This window comes from Hylaeus volcanicus, chromosome 3 (assembly GCF_026283585.1).
Source record: "Hylaeus volcanicus isolate JK05 chromosome 3, UHH_iyHylVolc1.0_haploid, whole genome shotgun sequence".
NCBI classification, from domain to species: Eukaryota; Metazoa; Arthropoda; class Insecta; order Hymenoptera; family Colletidae; genus Hylaeus; species Hylaeus volcanicus.
The window spans coordinates 3,756,867-3,779,727 of NC_071978.1; the positions used below are offsets into that span (position 1 = coordinate 3,756,867).

The window sequence follows — 22,861 nt, forward strand, 5'->3', positions numbered from 1 at the left end:
CTATCTCTAATAGCGAACGAGATAGTACGCTTCGTTTCTCATAAATTTTACTACGAAGCAATTGTAATTCGTTACGTTAATAAATTAGAGTACGTGAAGTGAAAAGTAGCGTCGCTATGATTGTAAACGAACATACGAGAAGTGCTCATACGTACTGGACGTTAAAACATTGGTGGCCATATTATCTCGAAAGCCAGTGCCCGTATTCTCCCAAGCAGGCTGTTCTTCGAAAAAGTGTTTCTCGTAGAATTCCTTATGACTGGAGTGTACCGACATTAAATGGCCCACTTGGCAGATGCATTATTTCGAAAGTAGTTTTGTATACGTTGTTCCAACGACAGTCCCAAATGAACCCATCGAACGTCTACATTTCAACCTGATCTACTGTTAACTTACGAACTTACGCCTTTAATCGATAAATACTTTACGCAGTGTTCATCTTCTCGTCCGAGTTAGTGGTGGACATGCTTGTATCGTGTAGATCAGAGGTGCAGTTGCATTTCCGTTGCATTTACGATTGCTCTTAATACGAACCAATTTACATACGTGGATGCTCGGTGCTTTTACGAAGCAATCAAAGAGCAAACGGGAATTTCCTTTTAATTTCAATTAATTTTGAGCGATTTCGACGGTGCTGTTAAAAACTGATCGTCCAATTTACGAATGCCAATTTCGACGATTCCATCGTCGTTTATGATCGATGCAAACCACCCGAGAAAGACTCGCGGATTACAATGCTAACCATATTTCCGGCGAATAAATAACGAGTAGTGTTCCTAAATAAACTTCGGATATGTATCGTTTGCGAAACCTATCTTCCTCCTTCTTCTTCTCCAAAGTGTTCTATCCTTTTTGACTACACGTTTCGCTATTTCGAACGAAAAAAAAGGCATTCACAGTATTCGGTAAAAGTTCGGAACCTAACGTGTTAATAACGAACTCTGGAGAGTTGCTTGTACAAATCGATGATCTGCAGCTTCTCGTCCTTGTGCATCCGTCGCACGTGGACGTACATGTTCGAGGAAAATTTCGCCTTCTTCGTGCAATAGGGGCATTGATATCGCGGCTCCTTGCCGCATTGAAAGTGGCAGTGAGTCTTCATGTCCGAGAGTCGGGTGTAACCGCTGTTGCACCTCGGACAGTAAAACTTTTTCCTAGGCGTGGGGCGTTGTACAACGACACTGTCCGGCCAGTGAGTTCTAGAAACAGACGGTATCATCGATTCCTGGCGACATCCGCTCGGTTCCACGAAGAGGAACGACTCGTCCTTCGCGTCCTTGCCGGAATCGCCCCTCGACTGGAATGCCTCGGACTGCATGGATCCCCCGGGTACCATTTCCGGACGAATAAACGCCGAATGCAGTCGGGCGTACAGCGAATCTAGAAAAAGAATCGAATTTTCGTTGCTAGTTAGTGCCAAGCAAAACGACAACGAACCGACGACATCGGATAGAAATTACATTCGCCGTCCATGCTTCGATCTTCTAAGCGCGCGCGGGTTTTCGAGCTACTTCGGGTTCGTAACGATCTAATCGAAGAAAGGAATTCTATGCGAGAGGCTACACTTTATTCTCACAAGTGTCCCATAACAACTGGAATAACGCTAATATTTCGCTTCAAATCAATTCAACGGTTACATGATTTATTTAATGAAATTGCACTTCGAAACTTTCGATGTGAACCAATTTCTGTACGAACGATTCGTCGATGATGGCCGCTTCGAAACTCGGTTCAGTCGAGAATTACTGTTGAATGATGACCTTCGAAGCAAAACCTAATGTCCTGAAACGAAACGATACACTCGACGATATGTACAATTTTTATGGTTGACGTTGCATCTTCATCCCCGATGTGCATCCTGGACACCTCGTACGGTATGCTTTTGTATCGTGTAGTCCCCGCATTCTCGCGAGTGAAGAAGATATTGACGGGAGTCTTGAAGTCAATTTCCGTCGCAATTATTCGCGAGCGATTGGATGGATTTTCGGATTGTTGGAAAATTCTTTAAAGGTAAAGTAATTCAGGTACACACACAAAAGAAATATATTTTCACAATTTGAGTAAAGGAAAATGATAATGACATTCCGCTTCGGTAACAACCATAGCGCACGACAGACATAGAAGTAGAAAAATATAAAAAATAGACTCAAAGGAAGAGCTATTCGTTTGAAAAATAACATGATATCATAGTCGATAGCATACGTTTGGCATATGAGGAGTGAAATTGTACTCCAAACTTTCAGGCTTTCAATGTTACCTTAAAGAACAATAAACATATGAGGAAGTCGTTTAATTAGAATTTGTACGATATTCATCAGAAATAATAGTCCTCGCGTTAAACAAAAATGATTAAAAAATGAGACTTTGAAGGACAATTTCAACTCGGAAACTCGGTTTGCTAAATCTACAAGATTTTATTAAATACCTTCGAGGAGAGAAGATACATCGCGATTGTTTCTAACAAGTGCGGTTACGTCATGTCGCCACTGCAATCACAACCAAATCTATCTATTCTTCGATACGCCAATAATATATGAGTATTAATAATATGGATAATAATGCGAATAAACAATGAAATTTGAGGAATATCGCCGGCAACTAACGCGCGTATTATAATCCGTGAATTTAATCGCGACAATCACGGATACCGACGCTTAAAATAACTAATATAAAATGCAGAGGAATGGATTACTCGTCGCTCGAATCTTCGCTAGTATCAACAATTATAGGACTGGTCTTGAGCTTGACCGTTCTGTATGTAGCCGTTTTAATCAATTCGAGCTTTCTCTTACTCTCGGGAGACATACAAGTGTATTCGTGCCGAGGAGGCAACTTACTGCCGGCGTACATCACTTTACATTTCGCGCAAGTGGTCCATTTCTGACACGTGATCCTGTCATGGTGCCTTAACAACTTTTCCTGTTTGAAACGGGAACCGCATTTACCGCACACCCACGGATGTGTTTTAGCATTGCACAACGAATCCGGATTTTTCAAGCAAGTGTTTTTTATATGCTTTCCCAAATTAGCGGGTGTCCTGTACGGAGCATTGCAAAACTTGCATACCAAAGATCGTACGCCCTTATGCGCGTCCAGCCAGCTGTCCCCTGTTGATTCATCTTCCCCGTTTAGGTTGTCCTCGGTTTCTTCATTCACCTGATTGCGCGCATCGACGGTAATCGTCTTCTTACGGAGTCGCATCGTCATGGCATTGGAAGTATTGACTCGCTTTTTTGCTACTTGTCTCCCACGAGTAATTCTCTTTACTTCTGTAACAATACGATCGAGTAGATGAGTTCCAGTGTAATGGGAAAGGCAAAGAGAAATGGGCGTACAAAAGGTAAAAAGACTGAACACAAAGATCGAAACAAAGAAAAGAAACCCTCGTGATCGACTTGAAAGTGGCGAAAATGAATAGCGAACTGCGCGGTTACGTAATCGTTGGCTTCATTTGGGTGTACATCATCGGGTACAGCATACTCGATGCGTGAACTTCTAGCAAAATATTTCTTTAGAAAATGTAACGTGTCCTTTTTCGGCTTATCGTTATCATTTAATCATTTTAACGGCGAATTGCCCGTCCTTGTCAAATCAGTAAAATTAAACGATTCTCCGATCAAAAACCGTCCCTACTAATATCCGACCTCTGAATTTTGTTAATCTTCATTATTATAAAAGTGTATTTATAATGATAATGAACAAATAAATATGTAAATAATACGCATCGACGTACAAATACATAAAAAATAAAAAAATAAAAAAATGAGAGGTATGGATGAAATGAACGGATGCAGATAAATCCTAACTTCAAATTTTATCCTTTAATTTTATATCGAGAATTCCGTTAAAAAAACTTGGAAATTTTTGAAAGTAACTCGACAGCTCGACAACCGTGAGTGGATTCTTCGCGCTGCATGCGTCCTCCTCGGTCGTAGAAAGTTGTCCAGGTACGACACGAAGACGATATCTGAAAACATCAACCAGCACGTCAGCAGACGCACGTAAAGAGACGCCACCGAAACAGAGAACGGATCAGCCAGGGAAAAGGAACGACTGTGAGTAAACTGAGTATAAGGCGCTTTATCTGTTATCTATTTTCTTGTATTACGTATAACTCACATACTGCACATTTTACGATGTTTACTGGCTAGAAGGGAAACGAATTAAAACCGTCAGACGTGACCCACCGAAGTTACACTAACAGTTAATAATTTAAAGATAATACATCCACGCGTGGAATCATATTTGTTTCTTGACACGTTCGCTACCATAATTCTGTAACAAGTTCGCCCGATCACCACGATTCGGCAAGGATGCGCGGATGAGGTTCGGGAGCGAAGTCGAAGTATAACGGAATCTCGATGATCGCAGGAAAGCGTGGCTGATGGTTCCTACGAGCATCGAGGTTCGAGGTTTACAATTTATTTTGCACACGAATCGAGACTTATTAGCGAGATTGAAAGTTACAAGGAGGCCGTTGTCGGTGCTTTTGCAAGCTGCTGCTATGGAGAAACGTTTTTCCGCAGACGGGACACTTCTGCGTCCTACCGCAGTCGTGTCTGACGTGGAAAATCAGGTGGGACTGTTTCGAGTAACGGGCACCGCACTGGCCGCAGGAGAACGGCCTGCTCTTTTGCAACTGATGACACGTCGATCGAGGATTCCAATAGCAGAAACTCTTCTGATGACTCTTCAAGTGACCGGAAAGGGTGAAACCCTTGCCACAGTATTTGCAATTGTACTTTCTTTTCGAGTCGTCCTCTCGAATCGTGTCAGCGAAAAGCTCTGCAACATTATTAACCATTCGTCAGTCGCGTTCTCTCGGTAACAATCGAACGCGTTCATACGAATTGCGCGGACATAACGTACGGAGAATGAAAGACTCGTCCTGCGTGGGCGGAGACAGTGTCACTTATCTGCCAGTCGACCGTCTTCTTTCGCATCCATTTTGGATCCTTCCTGAAAAACAGCGTTTAAGTCGAGAAGTGTTCTCCTCGCCGCTTTCCTTTGGGACAAGCCACTCATTCTCCGTACATTACGCATTGTGTATCGTTCGTAGGCAGAACTGTGTAAAAAGAAAACAGAATGTTCCCTCGTGTATTGTATTTCTGCGGTTGCTTTCGACCTTCAACGATAACTGTTTAAGCAGTCCAACGATGCAACAATATTCCAAGGCGATTCATTGTACGACATCAACGGAGGAAACGTGCAGGAATAAGAATAGGAAGATATGGTCAAATATTACTTTATTCACACAGAAATCCTAACGAATACAAGTATCGCGTACAGTTTCCGTTATACACGCAATAACGATGGAATTATAAACAAAAATTTACGTCACGAACAGTGCGGAACTAGAACGCGACTTCGAACGCGACTTCGAACGCGTAACGATTGCCGTGAAAAAAGAAGTGGATGCGTGGAATGCCGTGCGTTAGAATTAGAAGTGTAGAAGTGAACAATCCTTCGTCACGAATAATATCGAGCTAACGGCTGCAAACTTGCAATAAGATCCTTAGATATAAAACGTGAGAATCGTCCACCTTTATACAATACACAGGATTGTCCAAAGTAATTTTTCCTAATACCAATGGACAAGTTCTTTCAGACGTCGCGTATTATCGGCTCACGCTGTACATGTACTTGCATAAATATTCACTGTGCCCGCTCTTTATGCAATAGAACAGACCAAGAAAGAAACAATAGCGGTTCGCGTCGTTAAGAAACGGAAGGCTTATCTACGAGTCAATATTTATTAAAAGAAATTGTAGTGCTTTACGATAAAGAACTGTGTCGAGCAAACGTAACGTTCCGTGAAAACATTTTTATTAGTCACATGCAAAAGATACAAGATTATTGGTAAGCCAACTGGACGACGGATACTTAATCGATCCCTGTTTCTACGCTCTAGTTCTACTCGTTTTCGTAAAATTTTAATTCTGATAACGAAAGAAAACAAACACCATTCGAAGCTACATAAATGAATTCACCGAACAGTTGTTCGTCGCGTTTCAATCGCGATAAAGTGTTCGGTTAAAAGTCCAAAGGGTTCAGAATGAGTTCGCTTCTCATGGTAGAATCGATCTCCAATGCGGTGAAATCGTGCGTGTCCAACTTGCTCACTTTGTCGAGTATGTGACGAAAGGGGCAGTAACGATTTTTGTGCTTGTAGAGGCTTCTTCTGTGTAAGAAAGTTTTGCCGCAGTGCGTGCATTTCTGCAGCTTGCCACACTCGTGGCGAACGTGCCACATCAGGTTGTTCTGTCGCGAATAATTCGCGCCGCAAGAGTTGCACGCGAACCGAGCAGTCCTCCCGGATCTGCGCATTTGCGACCGAGGGTTCATAGAGCACCGAAAGGTGAAGTGGGCCTGCAAAAAGCTGGCACTAGTAAAACTCTTCCCGCAATAATTGCAACTGTGACAGCGTGACGTGTCTTGAAATTCGGGTGCAGGTCGATCCCGTTGAGGAATTGGTACACCGCTTTCTGGAACACCATCAAAGTAGCCATCAGAGTCGCGCGATCTCTTACCTATCTCCGTTTTTTATACCTACTATTCTTTCCATAGATCAGTGACGCACGAATTCCCACCCTTTCGTCGAGTTCGCAAAATGATAAATCTATACGAAAAGAATGGGAGTGTGACTTTTGCCACTACCTTAGATTATCGACGAGTTCTTCTATCGACTACGGTGAAACGCTCCGTGGAACTATACGGGAAGAATGTATCGTGACAGTAAAGAAACAGTTAAATAAAAAATGCAGAATAGAATGAAGTTTTTATTTGGTATTATAAAATATGAATGTTATAATCGTGTAAAAACATTTTGCACGACTCGAATCAACATAACCGAGTTTTTTTTTTGCGCAACATAAATCTCCACTTCAAATTAAAAAATAAACTATAATCGAAGATAGAACGTGCAATCGCATGCCGTGTTTAATTAATCGCATACAACGGTAAACTTTCTTATAAAGTTTGCCGACAAAAATATAAAAGGTAGAAAATATCAAAACGTAAAATAACACGATTACACTTGAACGTAACGAAAATACTAATGCACGAGGCGAAACGAATAAAAATAAAATAATCACGTTAAAAAATAGGCACAGAACGCATAATATCAAGCGATAATCGACTGACGCATACGAAAGTAAACTTTGGTATAACATTCTTGGATAAGTATATACGAAATAAAAAGATAAAAAATAAAAATGTCTTCACATAATTTGACCGTCAGAATCAACTGGAACTTCGTCTACCCTCATCTTACGGTTTCCCATTCGCTCTCATTGTTTCTCACTTCGTGTTTCGAATGTAAACCGTGATCTGGAATTTTCGTAAATTTAACAGTGATTAATAACGTTATTCGCAGAGATTCCTTTGAAAAATGTGTACTTTAGATTGTTTAAAAGTGGGACATACATGTCCCAGCATATTTTTGTATTGACAAGCTACATTTCAAATATAATACTCACAGAGCGCGTTAATTGCCAGTTATTTCTTAGAAACAACCTCCTGACCCCTACAGTTTACTCTGCATTTTTTAATGTGGCGGCAATAGCTCGCACGGTACGTAAAACGGGCATTACAGTTTGGACACCGACGTATCGTGCCACAGTCGTTCGATTTATGCGACTTTAATGTGTTCCTGTTTGTAAAAGTTTTGCTGCACGCATTGCAACGATAATATGAGATCGGTTCTATATAATAACGAGAAACTCTTGTAGACCGCAGTTCTGAAACAAAATCAAAGAGTCGTTTGTGTGTATGATGTCGCTACCTGAGAGACGAAGTATCAGATATTTGTAGGAAAAGATCTGTACATGCAAATCCCTGCGCTGCGACCGAAACGTGAATGTAGCTAGAACTATCTACACATGAAACATTACACGGGACATTTTTAGCATCGTTGATTGTCGAACAAAGTACAACGATTGCAATGCCCCGATTTACCAGTGCTTTGCAAATTGAATCGATTGTCCCGTTACTGACTAAAGAACCGACTAAGGTGGAACGTTTCCCAAAAGGTACGAATAAATTTACCATGTGCTAACATGTTACAAATTTCCCCTGCATTGTTCCAACAATGTGTTTTAATTTACGCTTAACTACGACCCCAAGTAAACCCATAATGGTCCGATGAAATCTACTATTTGGTTTCATGGGTAGAGCATCTCCGATTGATCCAGAGCGCGGATGTATTAATATCAATCTTTACTACTTTACACCGATAGCAACTGTGCTAAAACTAAACGCATCTACATGTTTACTTAATCTACTGTTACCTTACCAACTTAGGCTCTAAATCGAGTACTCTGCAATTACTTATCAATAATCTAACACGTTTTATAATGAAGGGAGAATAAAAAAAGGGTTTTCATTGATTTATCGTACATTTATTCGTTTAAACGATGGTTACCAAATTGTGCGTCGCGAAATTTTCTAAATTTTCGATAGGAACACCTGTAAATATTGGAAACATTTGTGAAATACCATTACAACCATCTCCTGATTCTCGTCCAATGTAATACACATTAAATATGAAATGGTTTTCTCGACAAATCAATAAACAGAATTATTAAATATGTCTCCTACGAACTGTGAGAGCTCGCTAGCAAAAATTTATAACGCCGATATCAAAGGTCCTAAACGAGTGCAACGGCAGCTTTGACGTAATCGAGCGAGCCCGAGAGATTACGGAGGCCGTCGTATTCCCATATAATAAAAACTGTGAAGATTCCTGTTGAAGAATAGTGTATATAAAGCGTTAAAAAATGTGTGTAAAACGTTGAGAACGCGAGAAACTCAGCGATCCTCCTGATCAACGATCAAGAACAGATCCTCGCCTTTGTGCCTTCGTCTGATGTGGGTGTAAATGTTGGCTCCGTGTTTGCTCTTGAGACCGCAATAAGGACAATGAAATTTCGGCTCTCGTCCGCACACGGTACGCAAATGCGTGACCAAGGTACGTTTGTTCTTGTAGCCCTGCGAACATTTCGGACAAACATAGTTCCTGGACTCGGCTCTGTTTAAGGTACGTCTCTCGTCGATACGAAACGTGGGATCCATGAAACATCCTCTGGTCAGATGCCTCTTCAAGTGACTCTGTGACGAGTAAGGACAGTTGCAGAAGTTGCACCGATATTCCCCAATGTTGCACTCGCGAAGCGACGCTGTAACAGACAAGCGACACTCAATGTACATATAGACCTCGGTTTCCTGCTCGTTTAGTCCATTCGATTTCGCTCGATTTACGAAAAATAATAGTCGACTGTTACCTCCTGATCTAGTCTCTAGGAAAAAGAGAAAAGATATCTAAGGAATCGACCTTAGAAAACATCGTTAAGCGATTCTCCAAACATTGCGAGAAACGAAAAATAGATTCTTTTCTCTGTTGCAAAGTCGATCAAAACTACAAAGGACAATTTAAGATTGCAAACTTCAAAGTGCAATGCACGAGAACCTAAAGTATCGAACATCCCATCGATATTCTATAAAGAAAATAAGTTCTTTTCTATTAAACCTCCTTTATTTCTTTACTAAACCTCCGTGTCCTATTCCTCCATTCATTGAACTACGACCCGTTTGCAATCGGGAAGCAAAGGATGGACGCAAACGGGAACGTTTCGTTCAAAGATCTCGTTTATTTACAATCGATAAAAATTTGAAGAGTCCGATGAGCAACGTTCTTTACAATCTATCGCTCAACGGTAACGATGTAGCTTTAGTCTTCTCGTTGTTTAAATCGATATTTCAAATTTACCTCCTCTTAGATAGAAATATATAGATATCTCTGTGTACGCATCGTGTCGCGACTAAAAAAATAACATTTCATAACTGTAACTCCGTCGTTCCGTCACGCATCGTAATGGAACTGTTACGGAAATTTAGTTTCTCTGACAAAATTCTGCACTCGTACATGCACACCTAATGTGTCATATAATCGAAAAACAAGAATTTTCCGAGTCACAATGGATCTTTCTAGTTTTTGGTCCACGTTACAAGCGTTGACAGTCGCTCTTCTCCGGTCTGGCTTACCTTTCGTTGAAAACCTCTTGTTCGATAAATACAACACACTTCGCGGGGCTATCTATATGTATATACAGACTCACACACGCACACGCAACGCACACTTACAATCGTGTAATCGTATAGAATAACTTACAAATATATTACTATGCTAATCTACGAAAATAGGAATATTATTCATTTGGCATTCGTGATCAAATTATTTGGCAGTTCGTATGCACGCCCGTGGCATAAACCAAATTCTTCGTTATTAACCTGAATAAATTTACTGTTTCCTTATGTATTTTCAATAATGTACGTATTTCCTTAAATGCAACTTAAACAAAAATGGAAACGTCTACGATGTTATATAACTGTAACGCGCGTTAATGCATCGCGGTTGCCAATATGGATGAGATGATGCAGAGATACCCTTTAGCTGACATTTTGTCTGCACACTTGTCGATCAAATTATATATTCCTTATACGTAGAAAACGTCATTTGCATCGCAGCGCGATATGCTCGTTACAAACATCGAATTCGTAATGAAATATAACATCGTAGAAGTAACCATTGTACCGTTAATAACAATTGACGCGTTTGTACGTACGATTTAAATCCTATCATAAAAATTCCCTTTGGTATTCCTTTGGATAACAACAGGTAAGACGAAGATAGTAGTCACGAATAAAAACGAAGAGTATTAGATACAACAACAACAAAAAGAAAACTGAACTAATCTTCGCGGAAAATGAAACAAACTACTATACGAAAAAGAATAACAATAATCTAAGCAAACGCTTACTTCGCGAGCAGAGTTTGCATAATTTTCTACGCCAATACGCAAAAACAGTGTCGGACGGTAATCGGCGGTACTAAAACCGATGAATAGAAAGGTAAAGGAATAAGCATCGATGTAACTGAAAGATAAACGTTTAACAAAATGATAATAAAATTATTGTAGCTAATTAACTATCCGACACTGCGCGCGAACCCACGCGATACGAATAAATTAAACCCTCCCTTGACCCTTCCCTAAATGAGAACGATCATCGTGTCTAGCAAGGTTGAATCGTTCAACTCAGCGATTCTCAACCACTCTGTCGTTACTTTTTCAACTTATTCAAGTTTTAAGATTTAATATCGAAACTGTGCTACGAGCTTAGAAAGTTTAAGAACCACTGCGTTAAATAATAACGCGATAAACTTCACGCTTGGCCGATGGAGCCAACGTGGACTCGCGACAGCGACGTATCAAGTGTCTTCGGAGTGAAATTCTAGGCCAGCGAACGGAAGCTATTTAGTGACCGATCCGCCGTGAATATTCAGGATGTGCTGCTTTAGATGATCCGGTCGGCAGAAGTACTTTCCGCAGAGGGTGCAGGTGAAAGTGTACCTGGACCCGAGTCCTCCGCACTCGTACCTGGAGTGTCGCGTCAGAGAAGACCGTGATCTATATCCGCGTCCACACATGACACACCGAAATCTCAGCTCGCTGGCAGAGACACCCTCCATCATGGGGCTCGCTGTAAGCATACAGGGAGGCTTTTTACATATGGGTTTTCCATTTTTTTTCACCATCCGATCAAATCAATATTACCCCACCGTGCGTGCGCGCTCGACGAATTGCCTCGTTTCATTCTTGGTGTCGCTCTCCCCCTCTCACTCTCACGGTAATGAATATATAAAATACATGACAATAGTAGTTCGAAGCGGGGTTTTCCGTTTTCTCGACAACGACGAAGAAAGGTAAGCTCGAGCCAAGCATGTGGACGATATACGATCAAGGCCTAAGCTCGCTCCGAAAGAAGACTGCGCACACCGCAAACATTTTCTCCCGTTTAGGAACAGCGACACGAAAACAGTAAAAGGTAAACGGCGAAGCTATTTCTTCTACGAGAAATTGTTTGACTCGTGTACAACTTACGAGAGTAATCCTTTTCGTTTTATTCTCAGCGATAACAATATATATAAATATGTGTTTGGTGTAACAGCATTGCCTCCAGAGATGGGAAAAATATTCGAATAATGGATGACACAAGCGACTAGCGTATAAAGATTTATTTTTAACGTTTACACGTTTTTCCAGCAACGTTTCAGCCGAAAGTTGGTAGCACTTTTTCAAGCACAAAAAGACCTTGAAACAAAAATAATTGATAAAGCATCGATCACGGAATACGTATATATGTATTAACGATAAAACGATCGTATTTATTTATCCACTGTAAAATAATGCAACTTTTATTTACGTAAGAATTTTACCATCTCTGGTTCCCTCCTGAAGTTAATTCTCGAGTTTCACTAAAACAATGATACGCGAAACGGACGCATCATGATACAAGAAAAGCCAATGTAATGTTCGATATTTACGAAACAAGAACTGAATACTAACGAACTCATCGTAGAAAAGGACAAATCCTTCTCACATGTATCTTTATCGTTTCAGCGATATTTCGCGCAGTCTTCTTTGCTCAGAGCCGTTGTTATTTACATGCTGCTCCAAGATGAATTGCGTTTTATTAGTGTTTCCATTTTTACACCCGTGATAACTTCATTAATTCAACCCAACGTAAAAAATGCCTCCTTGTATAGTTTCACCCGACACACGTCCATGACACATGAAAACATACATCTAAAACGAGTTACGCGACGTTAATTTCGTCAAAACTGTAATTCATCGACACACTCAAATACTCTTTATTCTTTTGTGTTTGTTTATTTTTAATTCAAAATTACTCCGCATTACATTAATGATAATGAAGCTTAAAGTCGTGGCAAACCATGAGTCAGCATGCAGTACCATCGTCAAATGCCATCGCGTGTCGAGATACACTTCTTGAAAGTTTCCTTTTTTATTAACGATTTATTGCTACGCGAGCATCATCATTCGTATCAGAATTAGAACGCAAGAATTCGAACTGATTGTATTCGAAATGAAATGAAAATTCAATCTCAAACTTACGCTTCGATCGAAAAATATCGAACCAGTCTCGAAAACTAGGCCAAATATATAAACGTTTCATTGGAATTTTGAAGAACGAAGAAACGCTAATTGGTCGAACCGTTCTCGTTGGAAGAGAGATTACTCTACTAGATAGAGAATCGTGCAAACAAACTAGTCTTTTGCGATCTGAATACGAAAATTAATAAAAAAAAAAAAAGAAAGAAAATGAAGAATTGCAGGTCTAGTGACAATTACAGAAGAAACGATCCTGAGGAATTATGCTTCACGGCTTCCAAATGCTGCGAGGTCCGATCCAAATCCCTCGCCGAGATCATCTGTTGCCGTTCCTGTTGTCGGCATTGAAAAGCGACTTTGCGGCTTTTCCCTTCGGTAGAAGTTACTCGTGGTCCAGCGAACACCTTCGATATTCGCGAAGCTGCGCTTGCAACTTGGACGGAATCGACTGCGATAAACTGCCAGACTATCGACCCGGAGAATTTAATATAGTCACGATGGCGCGGCGCGTTCCATTCTCAACGCGTCGAGTGCCAGGACGCTTGAAATCTACCACAAATACTTGTCAATTTCGATACAACATCAAAAACACCGTTCTATTAACATTCTACATTCTAATAACATACATTGATTTCGAAAGGATTATAGAAACTTATTCAAGTAAGCCAATATGTCTAAAAAGATTAAAATAACAACTACACCATTTAAGTATCGAATGTTTTTCTATTTGTTTCTCCTTTTTACATGATAATTTGAAGAAATATCGACAGACGAGAGAAAGAAGACACGAAAAAATCTCGCTCGACACTCGACGCGTTGAATTGCACGTAATTCTTCGCGCGCAAACCGAGTAACGATCGATGATCGCGCGAATACAGGGCACACCATTTCGCGATACGAAATCTTTGCACAAGTTTGCAAACGCCACGGTTACGCGAGCTTAGACAGCTTTTATTTGAAATTCGTGCTCGCAAGTCGGACGAAATAATTAGTTCCGCGTCGCGGTATTTCCACGCGTAATCGCTACTTTCAAGGAACATTGAAGCATGCTATTTGTCAACGATACCGAAGTGACTCTCAGAATCCGTATGGCGACTATATTTGCCCGTGTTCCGGTCGAAAAGCAATTAGAAAAACTCGTAAACCCGATATAGGCTCGAAACTATCGCGCGATGTCCGGAAGGCTTACCACGATCCGGAAACCGAAATTGAGAATTGGTCGCAAGCTATCGTTCCTGAAAAGTAGGATACAGGAAGGACATGCGCAAAAGATAAGAAACAATGTGGTTTTATTAGAAAAACAGTTTATTGTATCTTCTTATACTCCACTCCACTGGACGACAGCTGGAACGTGCGAACGAGACGAGTGTAGACTACAACTAACGTATTCCTACAGTTTCTTTATTCAATCTTTTACCGACGAAACACGCTCGAATAGAAGGAACTCCTAAACACCGAATGAAACTCGTTTAACTATTCGAGAACTGAGAAATTTCGCAATTAGACAAAATCGTGCGTATAGACTCGACGGATTCGATTCTCTTTTTGCTTGGTTTTAAATGTAACGTCTAAGAAGAATGATAGAAATTGAAAGCTGCGACTAGCCCTTTCTACGCGTTTCGCCTAATCAACGGAGAAACAAAACAATAACTATTCCTCGAACGCAGTTGCAATCACTGATAAGACCCGCGGACTAACGGATTTGAAATGAATTCAAATTACCGAAAATTAACGTCTAACGAAGAAAAAGAGTGTTTCGAATATGTTCGTGTTAATGATAATAATTTTCTCGCCGGAAGAAACAAAGTGAACAACATCACCGCAACACAAGCCTGGTTTCATCTTTTTGCAAACAGCTATCGTTTATTTTTAACAACATTGTACCGCAACTTTCCCGCAGGATTATTTTACAAATAATTGTCAACGCCGATTGTTCGTGGGAGAGAGTTTCTCACCACTCGTATTTCATGTACAATTTTGAATTTAGATTCTCTTACAATGAATTGCGCGTTCGATTTTACTTCTATACAAAGGCAAACAAAAGAAAAAGAAACGCGATTTATAAAAGCGATCTATACGTTTTCTCTTTCTGCGTGATATCGAAATTTTCAAGAAAAAACTGTACTCGCGAAACGTGTTCAACGCTGTATCGATGAAAATGACAGAATTTCGCAACCGATCGACTATGTCACGAGCCAAGACGTTTCTCTATCACTTGACCAAGGTCGGATTGATCGAGGCGCGTCGCAACCAGTGTTGGACGAAACGTAGTACTTATGATTAATCAGCTATCGGTAACAATCGTTGATGAATAATTATTAAAATTGATTATCCGACAATCACGAGTGATTACAAAGTAAACGGGAAATAATCGCAGCCCAACTCTGGTTACAACTATCCAGTCGCAGGGACGACAGATGAGAACCGCGAAACAATAATTAAAAAAGAAACAATCGACTGGGTTGAAAGAGGCGCTCTCTCATTAGAACGGTGCTTTCTAAACTTTCTACGTCGACGATCGATGCAAAGCTCCGCGAGAGAGTGTCCATTAAAACGATAAAAATCCATCATTGGCAAAGGAGTCGCGCCATCTTTCCCCGCAGCCGCAAAATGAAACCGAGTCGTACGATGGTCAAGTGAGCCGATTTTTTGGTAACGCGCGCTAAAAATCGTCGAACGAAAATGGTGTTTCCGTCCTCGAAGGCGAGGATACACTTTCGAATGAGATCGGGGAAAAACGGAACGTGACATACTTGGCATAGCGACGTGATTTTCTCTCCTTTCCCGGTCAGTGGTTCGTACCGAGAAAAGTAAAAGAGGCAACCAAGAGAATATACGCGCACTACAACTCGATATTCTCCTGTACTTTGCCTCTCTTAAGAGTCCTGGAATGTCGCGACGGAGTGCTGCTGCTGCGACCTGGAAAACCTTCCTCTGGAGTACGGCGCCAAATGATGACCAGTCCGCTTCTGATGGGCCCTCATGATGTCCAGCCTCGTGAAACGCCGACAGCAAGTCATGCAGACGAACTGCTTCTCTACTCCGCACTCATACTTTTGATGTCTGTCCAACGAGTACTGGATGGAATAACGTCGGCCGCATCGTAAGCAACAATAGCCAACAAACGATTCTGAAACACCGTGGCCCTCACTACAATCACGCGAGCACTCGTACTTTGGATCTATCTATCTTTCTAGGCTTTCTTCCCACCCCTCTGTCTCTCTAACTCTCGCTCGAATAGACAGAATCGCTGTATCCGCGTCCATAAGTTTCCCTTCGTCCATTTTTGTTCGTCCTCTGTCTCGGTACCTTCATCAAACACGGACGAAACGTTGCGGTAACGCAGCAATGCGATGCGACACCGTTAATGACCACTGCGCAGCAGAAATTACCAGAGGCACAACCATTGCATATGGTTGCGTTAGGACAACGTTTCGCCTGCAGTTTCACCCTGTCGATAGAACGTAGCGTCGTAAAATGTTGAATTGAACGCGTAGTCATCTCGGTAATCAACTAGCGATAGACAAAAATTCCTATCTTCTGTCCATAAAGCATTGGGAAACGAGGTTGAATCTTATCAGACGCTGCAAACAGCATATTCCGTACATCCTAAGAGTTATTTCTATTTCCAGTGCCGAAGACGAAGCTAACCTGGTGGTTTAAAAAACGAACTACGTACACTTGATAGCTCATCGCAGACTCGATCACTGGACGAACAAGTTTCAGCTTACGGTATTCCCCGCGGACGTTCGCGAACGATCGAATATTCAAAATCGACGGTGAAGTCTCTGCGACATCCGCAACGAGAAATCGCCTCGAATTAAACGTTCGATTTACGCGCAAGCGTCGCGTAGAAGCATCCAAGTAAATTTTATTCCTTCGTGGGAATAAATTCATTCGGATCGTCTACGCGCAACCTTGTCTTGGATCCTGTGGAATATATCGTAATCCGATATCGATTGTTGCTGACTTTACGCGTAATAAATTCAGGATTGACTTCGAAAAACGTGGCGATGAGGCTCCCTATAATCTTATCACTCACTTTTCTAGCGAGAAATTGCGATCGATGAAGGAACAACCGGCGGATCTTTCATCATCCGGCGCCTCAGATTGTGAAAGATGCAGATCGAACAAACACCGAGCTCGCAATATTCCCGTGAGTCTTTTCGATCCACCGTTCGGTTAACTCCTTGTGAAACCATCTACTTCTGCAACCACTCACACAGATACGCATTCATACCTTCGTCGAGACGAACACATTCACAGAAATCGAGAGAATTCCGCAGAGTCGCCGTTGAAATAGAACCATACGTTGGGCTGAAATTGCGAATGCGAAGGTGGAAGAGAAGAAAGGGTTAAAACCGCAGACCGTCGTCTTACGAATACACATCGTTCTCCTGTTGCGAAATGATACAGTGGTGAAACACGCGGTTTCTGTCACGCACGGAGAAACTGAAGTATACGAACAGAAAGGAATCGATCGGCGTAAAAGAAAAACAAAGGAAAAATCGATAAGTCATGAAATGAAATTCCTAATTTTAACGGGATTGAAGAAAAACGGCATGTGGAATTTTGTTAAGTAAAGATCGATGAAAACCTTTGGATGGTCACAGAAAACAAAAACACATATTTAATGGTGTATCGAGAGAAATATTGTAAGTAAAATATACTTAGATTAAGAATAAAAATGATTGTTTCCGTTCGATGAAGAAATAAACTTCCCTCTTGCGTATGCATACTCTCTAACAAAGTTCAAATGGATGGCAAACGAACAATCATTTTTATAAAAATTATTATTTAGAGTATTAATTAACGAAAGGCGCCTTGCGCGCCGATACAACGCGCAAGACTACATACTTACGCGGGTTACCTTTTACCGATTAATTAACGTCTCACATTCGATACGAACACCACACCACAATATTCTTCTTTTCGCGACAATGAGCCAATTGCCTCGAAAACTCAAAAGGAGATTTCGAGAACAAGGCTTATCGAGTGCCCTTCGTTACTTTGGAAAAGTTTCCACATATTTCACTATGTCGCGAAGGACAACGTTCAAAATATATACGATATTGAAATAAATAACGAAAATAATCGACGATAGCTCTCGAAACGTGACAAATCATGCGTATATGGAATACATATCGCTAAAAACGTGCCACTCGAGATCTGTATGTTAGCGTTATAAATGCAAAAGAAGACGATTCAAATTCCTGAAAGTAAAATCGGATGTAATTCACAGTACGATAAACGACAAGAAAAAGTTATACGTATTTTACATATAGACATAAAATTGTTTAAAAATAGCATCGACGATATCGTCGATCGTTAACAGTTGAACGATCATCGATCATCGATGATCGTGTGTGCGATAAAATACCTATATTCTATACAAAGTAAAACAGTTTACGGAAGACAAACTAGAAACATTGTATACGCAGAGAAATGGTCCGAGTACACGAAATATTAAAGTCATGCTGGAACATAATTGCAAAAGAAAATATTGAAAATATATGTAATCGTATATGGGGGAACAGAAGGAGAGTAATAAACGCACCTTAAATTAGATCTTACTTCAAGGTTTAAAGAGGATTACCAATACTGTACCAGTTCGCATATCGCGTATCGAGTTACCAGAATCCCACGACGCAGCCTCCAACTTCTTCGTACTCAACTTACTACTCGAAGTCCTAAAAGTCGAGAACTTCGAGTGTGATTTTCCTTTCGCACTTCTTTATAGTGAAAAGATATCAAATTCGATACCTTTCCACGACAGAAACCGTACGAAACGATCGGTCATCGTTACGAAATTGCGTGTGTCAATAATTAAAGTTAAAGTTCAAGTAAAACAAAAATTAATACAGAAACTTCTAAAACTAGAAGTTTCGTTAAACCTTTGTCTCTGTTCCCCAAAAGATCTTTTCAAGTCGAAAAGCATTTAGAAACAGAAACCATCGAGGAATCTTCTTTCTTCACGAGTCCGCAATACTTTCTTCTTGTTCTCTTCTTCTTCACTGATTCGTACTCATCGATACAAGAGGACCAGAAGAATTGTGCGAAGAGCAGGTCCAAGATACACGAACGCTAAAACGCAGCTAGTTCAAGTGTTCGAGAACCTACTCAAAATCGCGCAAAGTTCTGCTCACAAGTATCGATAAGTATGAAAAAATCACATATACACAAACCGTACGTTGCCAAGCCTTCAATCGATTCGTTAAATACAATGCTCGAAGTACTCGAAGACGGTTGCGAAATACTTCAGCAAAAATTGCATTTCACGAGTCTCTCGAATGTAAGCAAACGTATAACCGAAAAAAGTACATTTTCTTTGGGAGAAACCAAAGGAATAAAAACCAAGGACTTACCATCGCTGAAAAATGTTGAAAGATAAAATTAACAATAGAATATAACAATAGAATATAACAATAGCATACCGCTACAAGTTCGACAATTGATCATACATAGGAATCATTCTTTCAGAAAATTCGATTCACAGCTTTCATTCGTTCGTCCAACAATCGAATTAGAAACGAACCGTTAACTCTCGATCCAAGGAACGTCCAATCATCTTACCACAAATTAGATTCGCCCACTTGCTCGAGAGACCACAGCTTTCGTTTCCAATGTTCGTAAAATATTTATCAACTTTGCTATTGCACGTGCGCACAAATGTTATGTATACGGGTTAAGTGTATGCGATGTACAAGGTTGATATATAAGTTATGCGTAACTTAGCAGATATACGAAACAATGCAAATTGTGGACATTATTCGCGGGCCTAATAGGCAGACGATACCTTTAGATATTACCTCGTTACCCATTCGATTACCTTTACCATCTTACCATGTCTCGTTCTCCAAACAACGCATCTTACCAACGACGACTTCCCTGGTTCTTCCTCGATGCATCTTCGGGTCATCTCGACAAGGTTCGACAACAGTCAACTGGGAGCACGGTACGGCTAGTCGTTCGCGAATCGTACGAAAAAGTGTAGATTCGGTTGGACATAAAAATTCGCCGCGTACTCGATCCATTGAAAACGCGTTTCACGATTGTAAAATCGAAAGTCGGGGATGGGCAACGCGAAATCGTTGGACAACGCGGTTTGGAAACGATGCACTCTCGCGGCAAAGAGGCCGACGAACGTGCGAAAGAAATCTCGCGAGGCCGATCGGTGTACAAAAGGTACATCGATCGATGGTTCTCTTCTTTCTTCTTGTACCAATTGGAAATGGAACTCGAAGCGGCTCCGTTCGACGTCTCGATCGAGAAATAGCTCGACCGTGACCGTAACGAGAGCCGTCTCCAGCCGTGCTCTTCCTTCTCGTATCGAATATCTCTTCCAATCATTGCACCCTAAACACTTGGGAGGTAAGACGACAAAAAATATCGTACAGAGTACAATTTGACATGGCATGGTACAACAACGAGAATCGAATGCGAGAAAGTACAATACCATGAACAGTATTAACAATAATTATAACTGTATGTTTTCATACGCAATGTAAATATAGAAGATAATAGGTACATATCGAGTAGAAAAAGTGTGTGTATAATAGGTGCGTGCTTCTATATATGTATACAAAATGTATATACATATATATATGTATATCCGTATTTTTACATATACATATACATATATGTAATATGCATAAATCTCCGGGGAACACACACACTTGTTTATGGATTTCCATCGACACACGTACATTTATACGCATATATACATACATATGCGCATACGCGTGTGTACTATATATACGTGTACAAATATACAGACGTGTGAAACAACGTTGTATATATGTATATATATAAATCGAGTTAATCAAATATTTTGATGTTTATATGCGTTACGAACAAAGAAGCAAGTTATGTACACATGGGTTAGTAAAAAAAAAATGTTTTTTTTTGGAGTGTGTGCAAGCGCGTACGCCTCGTATATGTATATATTAACCGGTAGAGAAGAAAGTAAAAATGTGTTCGCAGATCGGGCACCACCACCAAACATGTATATGTAACTACCCTAATGATAAACGCGATCTGCAAGGCAATGTAAGACAAAAAGGAAACAAAACGCGCGTAAAAGGATGTGTCGCGGTTCCGTGACGAGAACGCACCGCGCTCGCTCACCTCCGCAGAGTTAAAGAGTCGTAATTACACTACCGAAGGAAGCGTGGCATGCAAGACGAATTACGCAAAAAATGGCACAACGCAATGGATTAAAATCTATCGAGTGTACGCATACACGGATGGACAAAGAAAAAGTATGTTGATATATCACACATCGTATTTTATATATATATATATGTATGGATGTGTGTGTGTGTGTATATAAATTAAGAATGTATATACACACACGTATTGGTACGCGTGGAAAAGGTTCGACACGCGTGACACGTGACTGCAGAAAGCTAGACGTAAGAGAAACACGATTAACGACAAAATGCTCAGATTTCGAGGACGCGTTGCAGACGCGTGGCACGCGTATCGCGATTATCAAACGACACGTGCTTTTTTTGTTCAAACGTTCAAACATTGATTTCATAGAGAGCCGCAACCCAACGTGAACTTAAACGTCACTTTCAAACGCGAAAAGAGGGACTTGACGCGGAAACGTTATACTTTGATAAGCCATCGTCGTGTGTCCACGAGGTGTACGTGGTTACTCGAAAATTGCAAACGTTATCACGCATGGCGAGAAACGCACTGCCAACCGTCGCCGCTCAGCTGTTAGGTACGAAAAAAGCGTCCGTTTTGGAAAATAAACGCGACAACGGAAGGTGGGAGAAAAAATAGGTACAGGCAGACCGCGAGGAACGTACGAAGAATTTCCAGAGACTCTTCCCGTCGTGCAAAAGTAACGAAAGAACTGTTGTAGTGTGCACGAGCACGAGATCAGGCATGCGCGCGTACGGTTGGCTTTACGTCGCGATTAGAGCTCGCCTCTTCTAACCAGAGATGGACATTCTGTTTCCTAGATAAACATTTCAAGTAACGGATAAAGGATAAACGGAGAATTGTTTATACATCATTCGTTAAATGAAACGTAGACAACAATTTAGATTTATTCGTTATCTATTACGTGAATAAATTATTGACCATCTCTACTCCTCGCCACACGATCGAACAGCACAAACGATTTAATCCCTTTCGTCCGACACCCTGACTTATATGGGTTACGATCGTTACACGTACTTTTGTCACGTTTCTAGCAACAAAAAAAACACGCAAACGGCTACAATGGGTAGTTCCTTTCTTTATTTCTTTTCCCTTAGGATACGAGAATTGCCCACCCGGTTGTTAGAGCAAAGATGAACGCCGTTTCGGCGTCTACCCGAAGGAAATGCTTCGAACGCGTTTTTTGCTCGGATCTCGAAGCAGTCGACTAGACTAGCCTTCGAATGGTCGCGAACGACAATCACCTTTGCCCGTGTTACCACCGGATCTCGTATCCTCTTTATCTCTAACGACTACGTTTATAGGAATCCTCTACGTACTGTAAATAACGTGGCGCAACGCCGGTTCTAGTTTTCGCTGCTTTTGTACACGACTAGTGGCCGACAAAAACAATAGCGAGGTGGGAAAACCCGCGAACGAGACCATGGTGCGACTCGATATTTCGCCAAGAAAACGGGACAAAGCGGACACAAAGTGTGTTACGAGAGAGCGTTCAACCGAAGCTTCTTTTTAATCAAATCAAATGTATCCAGGCTGCGTGCTATCTCTTTTCTGTGGTAGAGCCAGAGTTGGGCAGCAAATCGGTAATCGTAAATTACGAAACCATCCTAACTTTGGTAAGTCATTAGTAAAGAATTCAGAGCTAATCGTGACTGCTGATTATTCGTTAAATCACGGTTATCGATTACTCGGGAATCGTGATAGTGAATTAAATT

At 40.9% G+C, this 22,861-nt stretch overlaps 1 protein-coding gene across 50 annotated transcripts in view; it reads right to left on the minus strand.

Annotated features, from left to right (window-relative positions):
- Positions 1-22,861, minus strand: part of LOC128873993 (longitudinals lacking protein-like) — an 89,485-nt gene that overhangs the window by 54,990 nt on the left and 11,634 nt on the right. The window contains exons 7-8 of one of the 50 annotated variants that reach the window (XM_054118145.1): positions 3,067-3,269; positions 1,164-1,380 (exon numbers count right to left, since the gene is read on the minus strand). The exons of 43 other annotated variants lie outside the window; for them this stretch is intronic. In XM_054118145.1, the coding sequence (XP_053974120.1) occupies positions 1,216-1,380; positions 3,067-3,269 (368 nt within the window). In that variant the 3' untranslated portion in view covers positions 1,164-1,215. Of the gene's footprint in view, positions 1-913; positions 1,381-2,025; positions 3,270-4,105; positions 4,786-5,259; positions 6,486-8,440; positions 8,744-8,849; positions 9,177-22,861 lie in introns of those variants that run through there. 6 more of the 50 variants (XM_054118141.1, XM_054118140.1, XM_054118136.1 and 3 more) reach the window with 6 other exon arrangements.